At 48.8% G+C, this 20888-nt stretch overlaps 2 protein-coding genes across 9 annotated transcripts; both read right to left on the bottom strand.

The window, feature by feature from the left end:
- Window positions 1-2188: 2188 nt before the first annotated feature.
- MIEF1 (mitochondrial elongation factor 1) lies at window positions 2189-16460 on the bottom strand. 8 transcript variants are annotated; one of them, XM_081130562.1, is made up of 7 exons: window positions 16353-16383; window positions 14372-14727; window positions 11941-12012; window positions 8063-8213; window positions 6960-7137; window positions 6510-6772; window positions 2189-5921 (listed from the first exon to the last, which is right to left on the bottom strand). In XM_081130562.1, the coding sequence occupies exons 4-7, from the start codon at window positions 8204-8206 to the stop codon at window positions 5115-5117; spliced, it is 1392 nt and encodes a 463-aa protein (XP_080986688.1). In that variant the 5' UTR covers window positions 8207-8213; window positions 11941-12012; window positions 14372-14727; window positions 16353-16383; the 3' UTR covers window positions 2189-5114. The 8 variants fall into 8 exon arrangements, with proteins under 8 accessions (XP_080986688.1, XP_080986689.1, XP_080986687.1 ...); XM_081130563.1 differs by lacking the exon at window positions 11941-12012 and having other exon boundaries at window positions 14591-14727; window positions 16353-16460; XM_081130561.1 differs by lacking the exon at window positions 11941-12012 and having other exon boundaries at window positions 16353-16452.
- Window positions 14487-14699, bottom strand: MIURF (mitochondrial elongation factor 1 upstream open reading frame; the record flags this gene model as incomplete). The annotated part of the gene is made up of 1 exon (XM_081130570.1): window positions 14487-14699. The coding sequence occupies one exon, from the start codon at window positions 14697-14699 to the stop codon at window positions 14487-14489; it is 213 nt and encodes a 70-aa protein (XP_080986696.1).
- Window positions 16461-20888: the final 4428 nt, after the last annotated feature.

Here is a 20888-nt window from a genome sequence, read left to right as displayed (position 1 = left end):
AAATGTCATTTCGCGTGCGATTCCACCACATGGAAGCCCTTCAGTAGCTGAAGGGGGAGACAGGACCTACCGCGATCACCTGATCCAAGCCACCTACCGTCAAAGGCCAGCTCTGCCTCCTTACTCTGAGCTCTCTAAAATTGAGCCAGGAAGATGCATAATCCTACATTTTTACATTTCCATTCTGCTGTTTGCTAGTCTATTAAAATATGCAGTCTATCACAGGGGAATTTTTTTGGTTATGTAAGTTCAATTTCTCTAACAAGGAAAGTTTATTCAACTGGGATCTCTCACTCTAGGGTAGTTTCAATTACCTACCAATTCTGTAACTCCCAGGCGTCCACTTCCTAGCAAGTCCTCCTAATGGCCCCATGAGGAAAAGAACCCACGTCCACCGGCAGGGGCAGGGCCAACAACTTGCTCTCTACTGGGGAGCTGTTAAGAGTGCTGCGAAAGCTCTCTCTGCCATCCTGCATTCAGGCCCTGTAGGGACAGAAACCTTGGGGTTCTGCCCCCGTATCAGTGGGCCATACAAATATTTATATGAGTGCTGTGCTGTGCTAACATTTGGGAGGCACTGTCCTAGATAACTACCATTCATTGACTTCATTCATCTAGCTCAGTTTCTTTACAATGGTAAACAGAGGACTAATGAGATGAGATGTCTTGCCCAAAGTCACAGCTCCCAGTGAAGATAGGATGGAGTAGGGGTTAGAAGACAGATTTTAGGAGGCAAACCCAAAAGAATCCTGGTTCTTTCATTTATTAGCTGAGATGTTTGGTTAAGTGACTTATTCTTGCTGAGCCTCAGTTTCCTCATCTGTAAAATAAGGCTAATGATGAGTAGTATCCTTACTCTTAGAAATAAAATCATATATGTGTAAAGCACTGAGCAAACTGCCTGGTACCTGATAAGTGCTCAATTAATGATTACTATTAGCACTCAGGTCTTCTGACCTGACCTCCCAATAACCTGCCTCCCCATCTCCACCACATCATCCTGCTTCCTCAGAGGACTCTTGTTATTTACTGAGATTAAGCCAACAACTATAAACAACTGGTAAATGTACAGCATACTGGATGCGGGATAAGTGTGGTTTTTCTTTCCCCTTGGGGAATCCCAAGTATTGAGATACACAGAAGTTGTCTAATCTTTCAATGCAAAGGTGGTAAGAAACCCTGAGCCACTACACAAGTCTTCCAAAGGCATAACTAAGAACCCATGGGGCATGTCCTCTTGCTGTATTGAGAGACTTGTCAGTGCCTTCTGAGGGATGTCCATGCAGATGGTTAAGAATTAAAGAGAGTAACACTGCCCCAGTCTGGGCACTGCAGAGGTCATGGAAGAATGGCTTCAGTAGCAATTTGTCCCATCCATTCTATTATGGAAACCCAGATCAAGCACTTCAACGTTCTAGCTGACATGAAGAACCAGTAGCACTCCTGTGGGAAATGTTTCATACCACACACAAGTCAAAGCTGTTGAAGACTTATTTTCTTCTTCACGTGCTGTGGAAGGACATCATGTGTCCCCGGTCTATTTCCTCCCTCCAGGAGAAGGGACAGCAGTCTCAGCGCTAAGCTGCTTCTATATGGAGCTAACCAAGACAGGACAGAAAGACTGGTCCCAAATCTACCAGCCAAACACACCCACTGCTGCTGAAGGGAAGGCAAGTGACTGGAAGGAAAGTTGTGGACTTGGCATCAGATGATGAACTCAGACTACAAGGTGATCAAAATGAAAAGGTAAACGACACGCTGTATACAGTTAGCCCCAGAACCCACACCTCTGGTACTTCGGCCACTTAGAACCAGCAGTATCTAAAAGGGCTACTGCCTCACGGCTCTAGTCCTAGGTGTCTCTTTGGCCTTGAGCTTCAACAGCAAGGGCAGAGTTCTAACAGACCCTGTGACAACAGACGCTCTCTGCCAGGGTCAGTCTCAAGGAAGACGTACCACCACAGAGGACTCGGGGACACATGCAGGGATCCCTACTTACAGAAACCCCTTGGGGCCTCTCCTGGGCCTTTTGATCCTGAGGCTGATGCCTCCTCAAAACCATTTGTGCTCTCAGCTTCAGTGGTGTACAAGGGAGCAAACTCAGCTAATCTGGAGTGTCAACCAGTGGACCACCAGGGGCCAAGGCCCAGGAAGAAAGTTGTAAGCCTCAACACAGCTTTTCCAAACATGAGCTTTGATTATTTATTTGGAAAAAAAGTCACATTCAACTGTATAAAAAATACTGTTGTCCTGAACTCATTTTTAAAAAGGGACACCTCGGAACACCAAGATACTTTGGAATTGATTAGAATTTCAAGGTAAGGAGTCTATTTTTTAAGCATTAGTCTATGTGGTTTGCTAACCTAGATGATGTAAAAAAATTCCAGATGGAGAAGTAGGACTCATTACTTCAGAAAAGGTGTGATGTAGGAGTAGAAAGAGTGGCAGGAAAGGCACCACATCTTTCCCCTAAGATTAAAGGGGGCTGGGGGACCGGGGGAGAATGTTGCTCTCTTCCACTTGAGAATCTCAAGAATACTTGACTACTTGACTGTCTTCCATGTTTTATGATGAGGTTTGCTGAGTTGGTCAGCAAAACCACAAGGCCCAGGGCCGGGAATTCCCACTGCTTCTAGTTCTGAGGACTTCTAAGAGTCTCTTGCTTGTGAAATGGCAAAGTTATGGTTTTTGGTTTTGTGAAACATAATTAAGAGACAGAGATGCCCTTAGAAAGAAGCTCTTTAGAGAGGAGATAGCCAGCATATTGGTCTGCAGACTGAAGGATCGTGGGTTTGATTCTGGTCAAGAGCATGTGCCTCGGTTGCAGGCTCAATCCCCAGGCCCGATCCAGGCCGTACGGTGCAGGAGACAACCAATGGATGTGTCACTCCCTCTCCTCCCCACTCCCCTGCACTCTCTAAAGAAATCAATGGAAAGAATATCCTCGGGTGAGGATTAAAAAAGAGGGAAGATAAGCTCCAATCACAGTTACACTCGGCTTTGATAACTTGGGACTTGATATTTAAAATCTTTTCTTTTTTGAGCTTTCCTTCCAGTGTTTTATATGGAATTTGGGGGGACACACCAGCTTAGGAAAATTGTAGGTTTTATAATACATTGGGAAAACCAAGTCCTTTAATCTCAATGAATAATAACCCGTGCTTTGGCAGTACTTCACCAGCTCACCCCTTTCCTGGATGCCATGCCAGGCTCCACCCATTAACCCTCTACACCACTCACAAGGGCAGCTCTCAGGCATAGAGATTTTTAAAACTCCTATTTGATTCTGATGAACAGCCAGGTTGGAGAATCCCTCTCAGGGTTCTGGGCTTTATATTTTTCATTCTCTCCCAATACCTTCATACAAATGAAACAACTGAAACACTTAAAGGAACATTTGCATATATATGAGAGGCAGGAAGATTCTCCAAATATAGCTAAGGTTAACCCTAGATCTCAACCCCTAATCCATGACAAAAAGGGACCAGGAATCTCTACCCTAAATTCAGAGGATAGCTGAGGTTTCAGTGCTATTTATGGAGTCATTTCATGTCACTCCTTGGGAAGGAATGAGACAGCTGCTGAGCGCTTCACAAGAATCTCACTGAGTGGAGAGGCAGCAGGACAGAAGAACAGCAACACTTGATGGAAGGACGACAAAATACTGGTGCGCGCGCAGATCAGAAACAGAATTAGCAGGCTCTTGCCACAAACAGGAAAAAACCACACACAAAACAAGATGCACTGGCCTTGTTATTAAACTCTTCCCCACTCTCAGGATACGTTTTACATTGCAATAAATAGTGCAATTTTAGCAGCAGGAAACAAGGAGCGTAGGAAGTCCCCACCTCCTTCATATGCATTTTATCCATGTGCATTTTTCCTAGGTAGCACCGATCTCCCCAGGTGCTGGGTGAGAGAGAGAAGGGGGGAGGTCTGAGCATATGTGCTTGGCATTTGGCCTCTGGAGGTGCCTGCAGAGTTCAGCAAACAGCCTTCTAACATTCCTGTTAGGCCTGTTCTTGCTATAAGACAACATCCTAGAAAGGCAAGGCCTGATGGGAGAGAAACATGGTCACCAATCCCCAACTCGTGACTGGATCTTCCAGCTGACGTCCCGCTGCCTGGCAAGCTACCTCCAACCTCCACAGCTAAGGCTTTCTTGAAGGCTTTGTCCTAATCGGCAACGAGGCAAGGGTGAGCAAGAGTGCCCACGCAGAGGTGCTGCCCTCGCAGCGCCTTCCCTCCCTCATGTTAGTCTCACTCCTGCATACCAGTGGCGCTGGTCTGGACCAGCCACATGAGGCGGAGACTCCAGGCACAGAGACCCTCTCCCAGGCTCCCTTTACCACCTCCGGCTCCCCCACCCTGCACTCTCACTGATGGCCACTAAGAAACAATCTGCAGATAACTTTGTGTCTACCTTATCTTGAGCCCTCACTCCTGTGTGGGCCAGTAAGGATTCCCATGAGGGATGTTCTCAGCACTGTGGATGAGTTGGTTAGGAGGGCGGGGGAATGGGCTTCTTTTCCAGGAACCTGAGTCAAAGGCCAGCTCTTCCGTCACTTTACCCCCAGAAACCCTAAATCCTATCTGACCACTCTGCAGAGTTCCACTTGGAAACATGCAATCGTAACTTCAGTGACGTTCAACTAAAGGCAACATCTTGACTAGGCAGGTGTGCTCCAGGGAAAGGAACAAAACAGAAGGCGCAAACAGGAGGAAAAGGAGAGAAGACACTGAAGAGAAGCAGGCTGAAGGGCAAGGCGGACAGACAGGAGCAGAAAACCTGGGTCACATGCAGAACGCCAACTGGTTTCAACAGCTCAGGCCAGTGCTCCATCTTCTCAATTCATTCCAGAAAAATTAGCCTGGTGCAAGAGGGAGAGGAGGAGGAGGGAGCACAGTGTTTGGTAACAAAAATAGAAAGGGTTGGGTTTGAGAAAATAGAAGATTAAGAGATGTCATTCTAATCAGCATGAAGTGACCAGGGCGATGAACAGCAAGACAGGAGGCACCTAGGGACCCTGTGAGGCACCAACTATGCAGCCAAGTGTTTCTAATGGAGAATCTAGGACCTGACTGCCCAACATCCACTTTGGCCTTCACCTGCCCTACGTCTGCAGCAGCACCTCTGGCTCAGACAATGAGCAATAGAGAGTGTATCCCAATTCGTCTATTTCTTCAGGGGTGAGCTCAGCAAATAAGTTCACCTTGGGGTTTAGGGCACTGGGCAGGACTCCGGCCTCTAGGTGCCTGATGAGTCCCCTCAAGGCCTGCAGGAATCGATCGGCCAGCATATCTGGAGACCAGTCAGCCTCCTCCTGGGCCAAGTGGAGGATGACATTGGTGAGCTGGCTGGCAGTGAGGTGGCCCAGAGCCGGAGTGGACTTGCATATGGCCTTGAGGATCTTGAGGCACAGAGATCGGCAGCCAGAGTCAGCCTGGTCCAAAGCCCGCAGGCGTGCCGTCTCAGCAGGTCGCAGGCTCAGCCGCCACAGGTTGTCATACTGGGCTAGCCGGTGTGGTCTGGCCACCAAGACAGTGTCGCCAAGAGTCACTGATGGCAAGAAGTCAATGACAAGATGTTTGTCACGCTCATACTGCACTTCCAGAGTCAGGGCCTCTGGGGGGGGTGCTGGTCGGATCACATAGTCCAAGAGGGACCCTATGGCTGGCCAATTGATGGAGCCAGCCACTACCTTCTCAAATGTGTCTGCCACTATCTTTGGGGAGAGGTAGCCCCCTACTACACAGCGGTCCCAGTAACTACTACCACGAGGAAAGTATTCTGGGTTCTCACGACGAACCAGGAAGAAGCCAGGGACATTCATGATGGTGTCCTCACCAGGAATACACGACCACAGGTTCTGCTCCAGCACGAGGGGCACAATGAGCTGGATGTGATCAGCTGTCACCACCTGTTGGAGAAGAATTAATAAGGTTTCAAAGGACTTAATCTGCTTAAGAAACCTGCTTCCATATTGTAAACAGAGGTCCTGCCATCTTCTATTCCCCCAACCATAAAGGAAACTAAGGATTCTTTCAATTCAGATATAAATATAGTAAGGATTTAAACCCAGGTCCGTCAGACGCCAGAGCCCATGCTCATTCCACATGCCACACTGTCTTGGCACATGAAGTACACGGGACATCTGCCCAGCCTAAAGACCCAACAAGAGAGAAAACTGGAAAGGAGGGGCAGGGGTAGGGATACAGGAAGAAGGAGGCCTCTTATGGTTTCCTAGAAGTTGTATGACTAAAAAACAAGGGTTTTTAAAGACCAAGATAAATTCAATAAATAAATAAATGAGATCTATATTTAAAAAAACAAACAAAAAAATAAAGCATACTGATCTCCAAAAGCTCCCACGGTGCAGAATTCAGAAGCAGTAAGATTTCAGTCTTTCTGGAGGCCTGGTCACTAACCTTTTGTACCAGTACCACTATTGAGAAGCATCTTGGTCAGTACCCAACCCTACCCCCCTTCATGAGAACCGCCTTGTTACCTGCAGGTCGTCATAGAGGCTGCCACTCAGGTACATGTCCCGAAGTGGCATGTCAGGCAACTTGGCCCGCAGAAAGCTCCGGAGCTCAGCACATATGTCCACAGCCGCTTGCTTGGCCCGAGCCTGCTCACCAGCAGGGATGGCGGCCCGGTTCCGGTAGTAAGAAAGAAGTTTCTCCTGCAGGGACATGCGGAGTCGTGACTTCTTCAAGTCTACCTGGCCCTTCCTGGCCAATGGCTTGGGCTGGGGAGGGCAGAATGTATCTGCCAAGGTAAGAGAGAGAAGCATGTCAGCTCTTCCCAGGCTGCCTCAATCCCAGAAAGAAGGGCTTGGCACCAAAGGCAAGTGCTAGCATGGCACCTGGCATGTTTTCAAGAAATGTTTGCTATATGCAGGAGTAGTACTGAGAGCCCACAGATAAGACCCAGGAAGGGCAACAGGCATTCTCACCCATGTCAAAGGCCGAGGAGTCCGTGGGAAGGGTCTGCAGGGAACGGCTCAGGCCTGTTTTCATGTCCTTGTTCAGCAATCGGGGGGAGCCCATCCAGTTTGGTTCTTCCCAGCTCCTTTTCCCTGAATGGCTCAGGCGGGTGGGGCTGGTAGGGGCACTAATTGCCCTATCGTACATCTGAAATAGCAGAGAAGACCCCACACGTGTACCTTCCTTCCTGTTTCCCTCCTTCCCAGCAGTTTGCCCTAGTGAGTTCTAAACCATTATTTTTCAATACCTTTGTTTTATTCTAGATTATGGAATCCTTTTCTCCATGTAGAAAGGTTCAGGAAATATGAAATGATATAAATAAGAAACAGATTTATCCATGATGTCACAATCCAGAGATAAATGTTAATATTTTGGTTTCTTTCTGGAAAAATAGATTTATGTAATTAGGATCCTACTCTATATATACTTCTGAAACTTGGGTTTTTCACTTATGATTTTTATCATTTACCTGTATCAGTAAAAATGAACCGGTGTTCAACATTATGGTACACTTTCTGACTATACGACATTGTATCTTATGAATGTAAGGGTGAATACTGATTAATTTACTTAACAAATACTTAATAAATAAGTAGTAGTGGCTACTACATGCTAAGCAGTGTACTAGGTAGAAGACTAGAGCACTAAACAAAGAGACCCAAACCCTGTCCTCCTGGAGTTTTCAGTCTAGTAGGAGGACACAGGCAAAACATAAGTTAAATACAAAGTATGCAGAAAGAGATAAATACTAAAAATAAAGTAGGAAAGGGAAATAGGAAGTGTATATGTGGTGGGAATGTTGCTTTTTAAATAAAGTAGTCAAGAGAAGGCTATTTTGGTTATTTACAATTTTTTATCCACTGGGATAAACTTATTTGTATCTCCAACAATTTCTTTAGGGCAGAGACCTAGCAGTAACCTTAACTAAATTCTCTCAAGGTCTCATCTAATAATGCCAAATGACCAAGTTATACTGCCATGAACAGCACCGAAGTCTTGTTCCAGGTCAGCTCCACTCTGTAGAGGCAGCCTCCCACCTCTCCTACCCCTGGCGCAGGCTGCAGGCACTTACCCGCTTAACGGCCAGTGTAGCGATACCCAGCATGGCTGCTCCACCCACCCCCAGCACCAGCCGGGCATTGGAGAGCACAAAATCGATGGCTGTGCCGATGCCATTGTCATCCTTCTTGCCTTTGCGCTCACCAGCGCCTGCCATTGCTTACCTGAGGACGAAGGCAGAACACACCATCACCGCCTGGGACCTGTCCCTCCTATCTCCCCGCTATCAGGCCAATCCCCAACCAGTTCAGGGTACTGAGTTCCAGCAAATCCTCCTGCCTCTAGCACTGCATGCTCCTGGGTGGAGAGGGAGATACCACGACCCGTGGCGTATGTGGATGTGAAGGGAACTGATCGTGCTTACTGTGGGAGAACCTCTCCACTGGTCTACTGAGACTCCAGAAAGCATTAGGCTTATTTCAGTCCTTTCTTGCATTGCAGTAAAGTACTTCATCACGCAATACAACCCTCTCCCTACCCCTGCCAACATTATAATGCAGACTGTGTTTTGATCCTTTAGCCTCTGCTTTGTGGAAGGTTAGATCTGAGAAGGTCTAATCTAACAGGCAGAGGAGGCTCATCTTATCCTATTGCATCACTTCATACATAGGGAGGTAACTTGCTAGAGGTCCCAGAGAAAGGAAATGGTAGAGCCACCTCCAGAACTCAGGATTCCCAACTCCTACTACAATACTTTTTCTGCATCATACTTACCCTTACCCAAATCAAACCCTTCCTATTCTATTTACCTTTTACAAAACAAAAAACCCACAAAATAACAGGGACTGAAAACCCCGCACACAGATACATGACTACAAGTCCACACGTGAGAAAGGTCCAAAGAAGAATAAAACTCTCTGTGGACACTCCCACTTGACAAATGTTGTGTTTCTTGGGGCAAGTGTGAGGGGGAACTACAACGGGCTCAAGTGAGACTGTGAGACTGAGAAGAAACACAAAGGATACTTGGCTGTTAACTAAAGAACAAAAAAAACCATCTGCTCAAATGCACTTGAAAAATGAACTAAAAATGTGAGCACCTAAAAGGAGTTCTTGCCCTGGCTGGTTTGGCTCAGTGGTTAGAGCATTGGCCCACGGACTGAAGGGTCATGGGTTTGATTCTTTCCAGTCAAGGAGCACGTACCTCAGTTGCAGGCTCGATCCCAGCCCCAGTCAAGGCTCATGCAGGAGGCAACCAATCGATGTGTCTCTCTCACATCGGTGTTTCTCTCCCCCCCCTTTCCACTCTCTCTAAAAAGAGGAAAAGAAAAAATACCCTTGGGTGAGGATAAACCAAAATAAAAAAGGAGTTCTTAGGCACACACAGAAGAGGCCGGCCCCCCGAGCACAGCTCAGCACACTTGCTCCCTGGCAACAGTGCAGTCATCCTAACTGAAGTTCTCCTAGGCCCCAAAAAGCCCATTTCCCATGGAGTAAGAACCCTGGGCCCTGCCCAGATAAAGGATGACAAAGTGGTTCAGCTCTGAATACTGGTCTTAACACTGCTACTCTTCTATCTCCTGTGTCCCCTACACCAGGAATTACATAGGGAAAAACAGCTGTATTCCATTCAGGATTCCAACAGACCAAGAATGGGAGGAGAGAGAGACAAGGCCCTGGTGCACCTTCCACCGTAAAGTAACACTCTTTCTAATATTGTGTTACAACTGGGGTTGCCAGTTTCACAGCTCATGCCTCTTGCCTATACCTCCACACCCCCCCAGAAAGAAACAAAACAGTTCCGACTCTACTTATTCTAGCAATTGAGTTAGCTAACAGTCACTGTCAACTCCAAAAATATTTTTTCCCTAACTAGAGTTCACAGCCTTGGCAGCCCTTCTCTCCACCTTTTATCGTCAATAGAAGCATCACGGTAGAGGCATGAGACCATTTGGCCAAATGAAATATAGCCCCACTTCAAATGCACTCAGCAAGCAAGGCCAAGGAGAAGAGTCCACCTTTGTATTTACAGGTGGGGTGAGGCAAGAATGCTAGTCATCCCCTTTCCACAGACCACTGAGACAGAGATGGGACATACCAACATATCAAACTCAGCTGAGGCAGAGTAATCTAATCAGGACCACGCAGAACATTTCCCTGTTCCCGCACATAACAGTGACCACTGTTTTATTTTTTAAAACAAAAGAACCTTTACTGATACATTTACAGTAGGGAGAGCCACTGGACGCAGGCACCCTCGAAGTGAGCCCTGGATGTGATGCAGTAGACCAGGAAGGACACATCCTCCCTCCGAGCAGAAGCCAGAAGCAGCATCCCTGGGCCACTTAGTCCTTGGTCCATCTGATGTGACGACTAGTAAGAGCAAGGAGGTGACATGGCAGAACAGAAAAAAGCCTGGGTTTTCAGGTCAGAATCCTGAGATGGAGTCCTTGCCTTTGAGCCCTGACTTATTAGCTGGTGACCTCAAATGAGTTACTTAACCCCTAGCTATGAAAAGTGGATAATGATGCCTGCATGGTCTAAATCATAGGGTTGTAGTGAGGAAAAAAGATCTACTAAAATACTGTATGGGAACACTTTAAAACTGCAAAGTACCCCCCAAATTTGGGTTTATCATTAAGTCTTTCAAGTTTTCCACCCACAGGACAAAAGGTCGACTTCCAGAAGGCAGCAATCCAGACTGTCCTCTGAGTTGCATCTGACCTTCTGAGACAGAGCTAAGAATGGCCTCTAAAACTCATACTGATGCTATCCTGGGCTTGAGATCAAAACTGTTGAGCCCTGGCCGGTTTGGCTCCGTGGTTAGAGCATCAGCCCTCAGACTGAAGGATTTCTCGGGTTCAGTTCCAGTCAAGGGCACATACCTCAGTCACAGGTTCCATCCCCAGCCCGTTGGGGCATGTGTGGGAGGCAACGAATGGGTGTGTCTCTCTCATCGATGTTTCTACGCTCTCTGAAAAGCAATGGAAAAAATATCCTCACGTGAGGATTTTAAAAAACAACAAAAAAAAAACCTGTTAAGTGGAGCAGGCTTATGAAAAGGCCTTCCTACTACAGTGCAATATGCTCCCCCATCCAAGGACCTGGTGACCTGGAAGAGGAGAGAGCATCCACGAGCTCCAACAGGTAGATATAAGCTCTTATTTTATTATTATTTTTTTTTTATCCTCACCCAAGGATATTTTGTCATTGCTTTTCAGGGAGAATGAAAAGGAAAGAGAAAGAGAGAAAGAGAGAGAGAAAGAGAAACATCAATGTGAGAGAGACATTAATTGGTTGCCTCCCGCACTCGGCCCTGACTGGAGTCAGGGATCGAGCCTGCAACCAAGGTACGTGCCCTTGGCCAGAATCAAACCCAGGTCCCTTCAGTCTGCAGTCCAATGCACTAACCACTGAGGAAACTGGCCCGGGCTAAGGTCTTATTTTAAAACTTAACTTGTTACAGTTGAAAGTGCTTATCCACTGTGCATCCTCCACTCGGGTTCTGCTGCACTAGCTTGGCGCCTCCTAGGAAACAGGCACTGCACTTGGCAAGGAGAGGGGCTGGCTCCTCAGTGTAATAAAAAAGGAGCACTGTTGTTTTAATGGGTAGAGTTTCAGTATTGCAAGATAAGAAAGTTCTGGAGATGTTACACCACAGTGTGAATATTCTTTTTTTTTTTTTTTACCATTTTAAAAATATAACATCTGTTGCTTAGATGGTTTGATACAGAACAGCTTTTCTTCTCATTTTGAATTTAGAAGTACTACACAACTGAATACAACTATACTATTGAGGTACTATACAGCTGAACACAAAGAGGAACAAAAAGTACCAAAACCAAATTTGTGATTCTGTTCATGTGGCATAAACAATGTGAATATTCTTAATACTACTGAACTATGCACTAAAAAGTGGTTAAAATATTTAAAAGTAGAAGGAACACTGACCTGGTGGGCAAGGTAGGGGATGGAGAATCTGAGTGCTGCCAACATTTCAGGCAAGTTATTTAATCTGTCTCCCTAGATACAAAAACAGGAATAGAAATACTCATCACCCCAATATAGTGGAGGTGATGAGTAATGGAGGCCTGCAGGTTCCTTGGTTTGACAGCACAGAACTATGAAAATTCCAAGGGGTCACCGGTTCGATTTCCAGGCAGAGCACATGCCCGGGTTGTGGGCATGATCCCCTGTAGGAAGCATGCAGGAGGCAGCCAATCGATGTTTCTCTCTCGTCATCGATGTCCCTCCCTCCCTCCCTCCCTCCCTCCCTCCCTCCCTCCCTCTGTAAATATCAATAAAAACTTTTTTTTTTTTAATTCCAACTTATTTTACTTAAAAAGGTCATATGACTTAAACATGTCTGGCTTGAGTACACATGAGACTAGCTAACATATATTGAGTGTATATCATGTGCTGGACATTTTACACATATTAATTCCCTTAATCCTCACAACAACAATCCTATGAGGTCAGTCATATTGTTATCTCCTATTTTCAGATGAAGAAACTGAGGCAAAGGTTAAGTAACTGGCCCAGGGTCGCCATGTTAGAAAGTTGTGCCAAGATTTGAACCTAGAGCTCATGCCGCTGGGGAGAAGTAGTTTACAAGGGTCTCAGGTAGCTTGCTCACATTTCCTCTCTATTAGCCACTAGACCACAAGTTTCTTGGGGGCATTTTGGCTCATTCACTGCTACTACCCAGGGCCAGCAGTGTTTGACACACAGTAAGTATTTGTTGCACAAGTGAGCTATTAACCTTGTGGCCTTTTTTTTTTTTTTAAGGAGGGGGTGATGGCAACCTGTAACCCAATTCAGTCAAAATAGATTAGGAGCACAAAGACTATTTCATTCCTGACCTGCCACCCTTCCCTGTGCAGACAGGCCCCCACGGGCATCAACCCACCCCAGCCCTATGCTGCCAAAGGCTGGTCTGCCAATCAACCTAAGTGGCTGAGGAGAACCAAAAGCCATTACAGAAGGCTCCTCCCTGCTTTCCCTCTCGAAGTTGAAAACAGTACCCTCCACCCAGCTGGCAAGCCCTACACCTCAGTTATCCATTCTTCTGTCTCCGCCTCCTGCCTCAGCCAACTGGTCACCAAGTCCCACTGCTGTACATGTTGTACTTATGTGCGGCCACCCCACCACTTCAATCCCTCAATCTCATCTGGCCACACTTGCTGCCTCTATTATCTCTCACCAATTTATTCTCCAGGCTGCCACTGCCACAATCCCTTTCCCATGACATTCCACTGCTTTCAAAGCTGTGATGTCCCCCTACTATCAGATGTCACAATCTCCTCAATAGGGGATTCAGTGTCCTTCCGGACCTGGCCCAGCCTCACCTCCAGCCACCTGCCTTACAGGTGCACAATTCTAGCCGTGCCAGACTCGAGTTTCCAGACTACAAAGAGCAGCTTCCACTTCCAGTTTGCTTATTCTTGCCCATCTACTCAGCGGCCTATTTCTCACTGGAAGCAGATCTCAAATGTCCTTTCCGACTGCTGCCTGTGATTCCCCTACCACCTCCCCAAGACAGGTATGTTCTTTTCCTTGTCTCCAAACTCTGGACCCAACCCTTTACTACAGAGCTGCTCAGGCTGGAATTACTTCCTGTCCATCTCCACTTTAGACCAAGTCCCTTGATGGATGGTATCATTTATCTCCACTCCCAGGGCCTGCCAGAATGCCAGTGCCACAGAAGGCCCTCTGGGAAAGTTGCTACATTAAATATAATCATTAGATTATATTTAGGGAGCCTTCTTAATAACACTGGTATCAGGAATAAACAGCACTGACACCACTTGCCAAGTAATTCTAAGTGCTGTGTGTGCAGTCTCATTTAATTCTCATAATAACCTGAAGAGGTAGGTACTGGTATGTCCTTTCTACAAATGAGGAAATGGAAGCCTGGAATGGTTCAGTGATTTGCCCTAAATCCCACAGCTATCAGCAGCAGTGCCAGGAGGTGAACCCAGACACCATCCCCTGACATCTATACCCACAAACCCTGGTGTGTTACAGACTATAGTTATGTTTCGGGAATGTGACCATGACGACGAGAGAACTGAATGCACTGAAGGACGAGCCAGCCTGGAACTGAACTCTGACAGTTTTAACCAATGTCTTTTCTAACATTTTCATGTGTAAACTGTTCTGTTTGAAATAAAATGGTGATAACAATCCTATTCTGTTAGAGTTTGAAACTCAGGGCCTATTGTTTTCTCAATAAGGGAACATACTCCTGTTAATATGTCTGTAGTTTCTCCATTGACTTCTAATGATTAAAAGACTTTGGTCACTAAAAGAAAATGGTCTTCCTCTCCTGGTCTCCTGCATCAGAAAAAAACAAAACCTAAGGAAAAAAGGATCTACCTACCTGAAGCTTCTTACTGCATCTGTAAGGTGGGGGTGGGAGAGAGCAGGAGTGTCTACAGAAGGCACCTTTGCCTTCTTTCCCTGGGAAATTGGATGGGAGAGGAAAGGAGAGGATCCTAAATAATCCCCCCCAGTTTGCTGTGGAGGAAGACTAGGCCCTTTTCCAGCTGCCTCTCCCGGGCCTCAGGATCCTCTAGCTTCTGATTTTTCCGGAACTCACGGCGGATGGAGGCAAGATAGAAGTCCCGATCAGTGTAGCGAAGCTCTCGGCCCTGGCGCAGCAGAGCCCGGTAGAGACTCAACACCGCCTCTCGGCTCCATGGGGCCATGGGGAACTGGCAGGTGCTGGGCGTCAAGCTGTAAGCAGAAGGGAGAAAACAGAAGCCTAGAATCAGAATTAATAACAGAAGGGCCTATAGAACCTATCTAAAATTCAAGAGTTCTTAAACTAGGTCTCAGAGACCCCCCCAAGGCCATACAACAACTTAGTGGCAGAGTTTGGACTAGACCCCAGCCTCTCAATACCCCCTTCTGGGAAAGTACAGTTTATGCGAAGGGCCAGGGTTTGGAAGCTGAACTGCCTGGGCTTGAATCCTGGCTCTGCCACTTACCACATGACTTTGGGCAAAGTACTTAACCCTTCTAAGCCTCAGCTTTCTCACTTGTAAAATGGAAATATTAACAGTACCTGCTACATAGTTTTGAGAACTGTGTGAGATGATACATGTAAAGCACCTGTACCAGAATTTCACCACAGGGGTGAAGGACTCTCAGCCATACTTGAGTCCTGGCACCACCACTAATGAGCTCATCACCTTGGGCAAGTTTCTTAACCCCTCTGTGCTTACCTCAGTTTCTCATCTGAAAAATGAGGATTAAATCTGTATTCTGCCCACATGGCTGGTACGAAGATAAAATGAGTTAATGTATGTAAACGTGTTTAGAACAGCACTTGGCACCTACTAAGACTCTAACAGGGACTGCTATTACTAGCGCCACTGAGCCTGGTTTGTAAGTGCTCAGTAAATATTATATTTAATTCCACATAAACAGCCACCGTCCTCTTTCAGAAACAGTAAACCGTTTCACAAGTACAGAGTGTGATCATTTGCAAAGTGCTTTGTCATCCATTGTCATATTTAAATTAAGGAACCTATAAGGGTCGGGGCTCATAACAGTAATAGTGAACACTTGCTGTTTATTATATACCACGCGTGTTCTAAGCGTGCCCCACATCTCTCTATCAACAATACCAGTGTCATCACTATCTCCATTTTAAATGGAGACTGAAGCTCCCGGGGGGCAGTAACTTGCCCACGGAACACTGCTGCACCCCTGACCCCGATTCTGGCCTCCGTAAGGATAGTTGCCTCTTGCCGGGCCTTAGCACGTGTAGAGCACAAACTTTCCCACCACATACCAGGAGCTCAAAACTCAGCTGAATGAAAGAGAATCCTCACAGTACCCCTATGTGGAAGAAACGGCCACCCTTGTTTCAGAAATAAAGAGACTGAGTGGGGAAGATATTTGACTGGTAAACAGACACGGACTTTGCGCCCAAAGCCCGCTGGCCATGCGCGTCTGGCCTTGCTCACTTCCTGCGCAAGCCTGGGCAAACCACTGTCCCTGTCCCTTTTCCCTCAACTGTACAACGCCCCGCGGCCCAAGGGCCTCCCCGAGCGGGAGATGACTCCGGAACACCAGCAGGGAAAGTGCTTTATGAGGCGGCAGGCGCCTGTCACGTAGGGGCTGTTCGCGCTGGGTCTCTCGGCGAGGGGGCGGCTGAGTCCCGGCGGGTCCCCAGTTCCTCCGCGGACACTGGGGCGATAGGGCCAATTCGGGGCGAGAGACCCAGAGGCCGGGGCAGGGCGGCTCGGGGCGCTGGGGTGGCTTCGCTGGGAACGCCCGGGGCGGGCTGGGGCGAGCCCCCCGGCGTCCTGCCCGCAGCCCCGGCCCTGGCCCTCACTGCTCCCCTCACTCACCCGCGGGCCGCGCGCTACCACTCCTCGGGATGCGCCTCTCGCCCGGTACCTTTCCCCGGGTCACCCGGCAACATGGCCTCTTCACTTCCGGGACACGACCTTGTGCGCAGGGCTGAGGGGAGGGACCGAACGGAGTCCGGAGGCGGACGGAGGCGGGAGGACTTCCGGTCTCCCTGGCCACAGCCTCCCGGGGCGGGGCCAGGAGCTCCGCAGGCCACGCCCCCTTGACTAGACCCTGCCCACCGGCCTGAGCCCCACCTCCCGCGTGACGTCACCAGGGACCGGCCGGCCGAGAGCGTTGGGGCCCCGCCCCCGGGAGGGGGTCGGGGTGCGGAGGGGGTCGGGGTGCGGAGGGGGTCGGGGTGCGGAGGGGGTCGGGGTGCGGAGGGGGTCGGGGTGCGGAGGACCGCCGCTGGCACCGTCGGGCTGAGGCCCTGGGGCCACCTGCGGGAATTCTGACCGTATGCCCCAGCATAGCATTCAAAGCTCTTCCAAGCCCATCTTCTCAAATCGGCTTCACATCTTTTCGTTCCTTCGTGCTGTTCCAGCTGCCCAGGCCCCTCGGCCCCTGGCAAACTCCTGCCCTGCGAGGTCCGCCTCAAATGTCCCCTCTGGAAGTCTTTTCCAGCCCCTTCCTTGCCGCTCATCCAACACGCTGAGGTACCGCCTTTGGGCCCTAAAGAAATGTCTGCACACTGTGTAGGATTCTTAAGCTGGTCAACGACAAAACATATTTATTGGCGCCTGTTATTTGCCAGGTACTGATTTTTTTTTTAAATTGATTTCAGAGAGAGAGGAAGGGAGAGGAAGAGAGAGAGACATCAATGATGAGAGAGAGTCATTGATCGGCTGCCTCCTGCACAGGCCCTGCTGGGGATCCAGCCCGCAACCCGGGCATGTGCCCTGACTGGGGATCCAGCCTCCATCTCCTGGATCCTAGGTGGATGCTTAACCGCTGAGCCACGCCTGCCTTTCTAGGCGCTGATTTTTAATGTATCCACTGGCTTCTTGGCCTCTCACCAGTTTTGAGAGCGGGAGTCATGTCTTATGGAATCTGTAACCCCCACCCCCAGTGTCTCACGGGTGCCCAGCTCTGAGTGAAGCCAAGAGTCAGCCCACTGGCTCCCAATTCCAGCTCTCCCATTTAAGGACAGCTGCCCTATGGCAAGTTTCCTAATCTCTCTGAGCCTGTGGACTGCTGTGAGGATTAAAAGGTATCTAGCACTTAAGGAGTAGTTGCTCATCCATTCATTGATGCAAGAAATCCTTGTTGAGGGTCTCTAATGTGTAAAGCACTGCCACAGGCATTGCAGAGAACAGAGAGATCAAATCCTGGTTTTTAGGTGGCTCAGCCTCCAAAAACTTCCAGGATCTGACCACTGCCACCTCCCTGGTCTGAACCCCTATCTGGTTTTTTAAGATGTTTTGATTTTTTTTGAGAGAGAGAGGAAGTGAGAAGGGGAGATTGAAACATCAATGCATCGACATCAATCGGCTGCCTCCTGCATGTCCCCTGCTGGAGATCGAGCCCACAGCCCAGGCATGTGCCCAGGAATCTAAGGCAACCTCTAAATGCATGGGCCAACCCTCAACTAATTAGCCACACTGGCCAGGCCCCTATCTGATTTTATAGATGAAAAAAACAAAACCCAGAGAGGTCGGTAATTTCTCTAAGACACTGAGCTAGGCAGCAGAGAAGCTTGCAGTGGGATCCAAGTCTGTCTGACTCCCAAATGTGTTCTTTCCACTCTTCCAGACTGCCCTACTTTGCTCTTTACACAAGTAATTTAATATTTGTGAGATTTCCAGCTGGAAGACCAGGTGACCTTTCATATCCCTCTTGACCCTGCTGTTCTATAGAATATTATTTTTGGAAAAGAAGGAGGGGGGGGTCCCTTGAGGGTTCTCCCCTTCAGATCAGTTCCCCCAGACTATTCCTGTTCTTCAGGGTTTTCTCTTTACTTCCAAACTCACGAGGCTACTCCTGTTTCCAGTGCTTCCATGGCAGTGTATGGGAGGGGAAAAGACAAGGCAATGAGGCAGGCCTCTGGCACCCACATGTATCCGTGGTGACTTTGTAGACTGGAGACACCAGCAAGGGGCACTGACGCAGATCTCAAGGCTCTGCTGGGTTTAACAGGACAAGGGTCCTTCTGGGATATCTCTGATTGATACTGTAGTTTTGATATAACCCCTGGTCTCACATCTGGATGATGGCAACAGCCTCTTATGGGATCATGGCTGGAGGGCGAGAGGGAAGCACTCATTCAACAAAACAGTGAATCACCCAAAGTAGGCATCATTTGGGGTTGGAGCGATGGCACAGAGGAGACAGAGGGGAGAGTGAGAGAGCAGCCCAGTGCCTCTTTATCTGTGGGGGAGCAGGGCAGGGTGCCCTCAGGCTTCCCTACAGAGGCAGCGAGGGTGAGTTCCCTGAGGCCTTTATCTCACCTCTCATTCCCTTCACTTCCCCCAGTAGGGTCCCTTATACAATCGAGACCCTCTGGAAATGCTCGTTGCCCTGAATTGGAGGGATATTGCTCCTGGATGACAAGACAGAAAGCTCAGGCAGCCCACCTCCGCCTCCCCAGCCCTCCCAGGGGAGGACCCAGGGTGGAGTGAAGGAAGGTACAGGCACTGTTACTGCCCAGCTGATGGAGGAGTTGGCTGTAACCGGATCAGCAGGGCCCTGGAAATCACTCTCAGAAAGAGCCGCCTCCCTCATAATGGGATTTGCTCTAATCAGATGCCATCGACCCTATAATCACCAGACTAAAATCTGATATCCCTGGACAGGAGTGAAATTGTGAGTAAGTGAAATCTTTGCTGCCCACGTTGTGTCAGGTGGTGCTGAAAGGTGAAGGGAATGTAAGCTTGTTTGCTGAATACCCTCCCTTTGCCAGGCAGCAGGAGTGGGGGCCGGGGCTGGCAGATGCACAGGCTCAGAGCCTAGATCCCAGCATCTCCACTTCCCACCTGTGCTAGGGCACCACACCCAAGGGGCACTTTACACACCATAGACCTTGGGAAGTTGTATGTTTTTTCTGACATTTCTTTGGCAGAAAGCAGTGAATTGTCTTGTTCTAATGAAACCAGTACATTATGGCAATTTTTCAATAGATGGAAATAAAGTGTCTTGAGGAAGGGGTGACCTGCCCAATTTGCACAAAGGCCTGTGTGGACTGGGGCAGCCCTGTGCGGAGGACGAGTTGCTTGGAGGAGACTGGAAGAGGGAGAAGGGAGGGCAAGGGGTGATTTCTGCATGTCCAGGTCAGGGTCTGGGCGCTCTGGCAACACCACTAAGACGAGATGTGTTCTAGAGGGTGCGCAGAGCTGGGAAAGGGCCTGAGTGTGGTTCAGATGACCAGGCGTGATGTTTGTACATGTCCTTCATCCTCTGAGTCTTAGAACTTGACCCACCGATGCCTTCCTGCTGGGTTGCTGGCAAAAGAGCCTTCCCTTCCCTGGGGGTCTCGGCATCCACAGGCCAGGCGCAGGCTGGAGAGCGGGAGGGGCCCTCTCCAGACACAGCTCCTCAGTGGGAAAGCCTCTGTCCTCGGTGAGACAGAGAAGGGTGAACCCCGACCAAGGAAGGGAGCAGCCCTGGTCTGGCGGGGTGCAGGGGTCTTTGGGGTCTGATGTGTGGGGACCTGCTGGTGGGGTGGATATCAACATCTACTACCACCACTCATAACACAAGTTAGAGGCCTGCAGGGTTTGGTGAGCACTTGGGGCCCTGGGCCGAGTGCTGGGGACATAAAAGCGAGGAAGACAAGCCCAAGAGACAAGACAGATGCTCCAGAGGTGCCCGCTGTGAGTCTTCATCCCAAAGCTCAGCCGCATCCCATGCAAGTTCTGGAACCTTCATTTTCTCATCTGTAAAAGCAGAGAAGAGGACATGCCCCTCTCCTCTGCGCCTTGAACACTTTGATGTTCCCCTAGCACTGCCTTCACCATTTCCTGTTGTTCCCTAGGCTTGGTTTTCTTTTCTAATTACATTTTCCCATGATTCTAGTTTTTATACATTTGCTTGTCCACCTCGCGGCACGCATTTGTGTAAGCTGCCTCAGATCCAAGGTGGCATCCAGGGAGAAGGAAGGAAGGAAGGGGGAGCGGGAGCCGGGGCCTGTAGCCGACATGCCTCTCCTTTCCACTAGGAGGCGGTGCAGACCATCAGAAGGGTGGCGGAGACCCGGTCCCAAATCCTGCCTGGGAGCTGGGTACCTTTGAGCAATTTCTACGCTTAACCTCCCTAAATCTTAGCCTCACCACCTCCACTCTCTGACTGAAGAGTGGGAAGACAACCCCCCAATACCATTAAATTCCAAAAGAGAAAAACTGACCCTCCAATGACCAACATCTACCTCACAGGATTCCTTGAGGTGACGTGTGCAAAGTGCCTGGCATTACCCAGCAGAGGCTCCACAGCTGGGCACTGCTACTCCTGTGGTTCTTAACCTGGTGATGCTGCACCCCAGAGGACATTTACTTAGAAATGTCTGGAGACACAGTTGATTGCCACACTGGGGGATTGAA

Source organism: Miniopterus schreibersii (assembly GCF_964146895.1).
Source record: "Miniopterus schreibersii genome assembly, chromosome: 2".
Lineage (NCBI taxonomy): Eukaryota > Metazoa > Chordata > Mammalia > Chiroptera > Miniopteridae > Miniopterus > Miniopterus schreibersii.
Note: the sequence above shows the minus strand (reverse complement) of the source record. Positions and strands in the feature narration are given on the sequence as shown.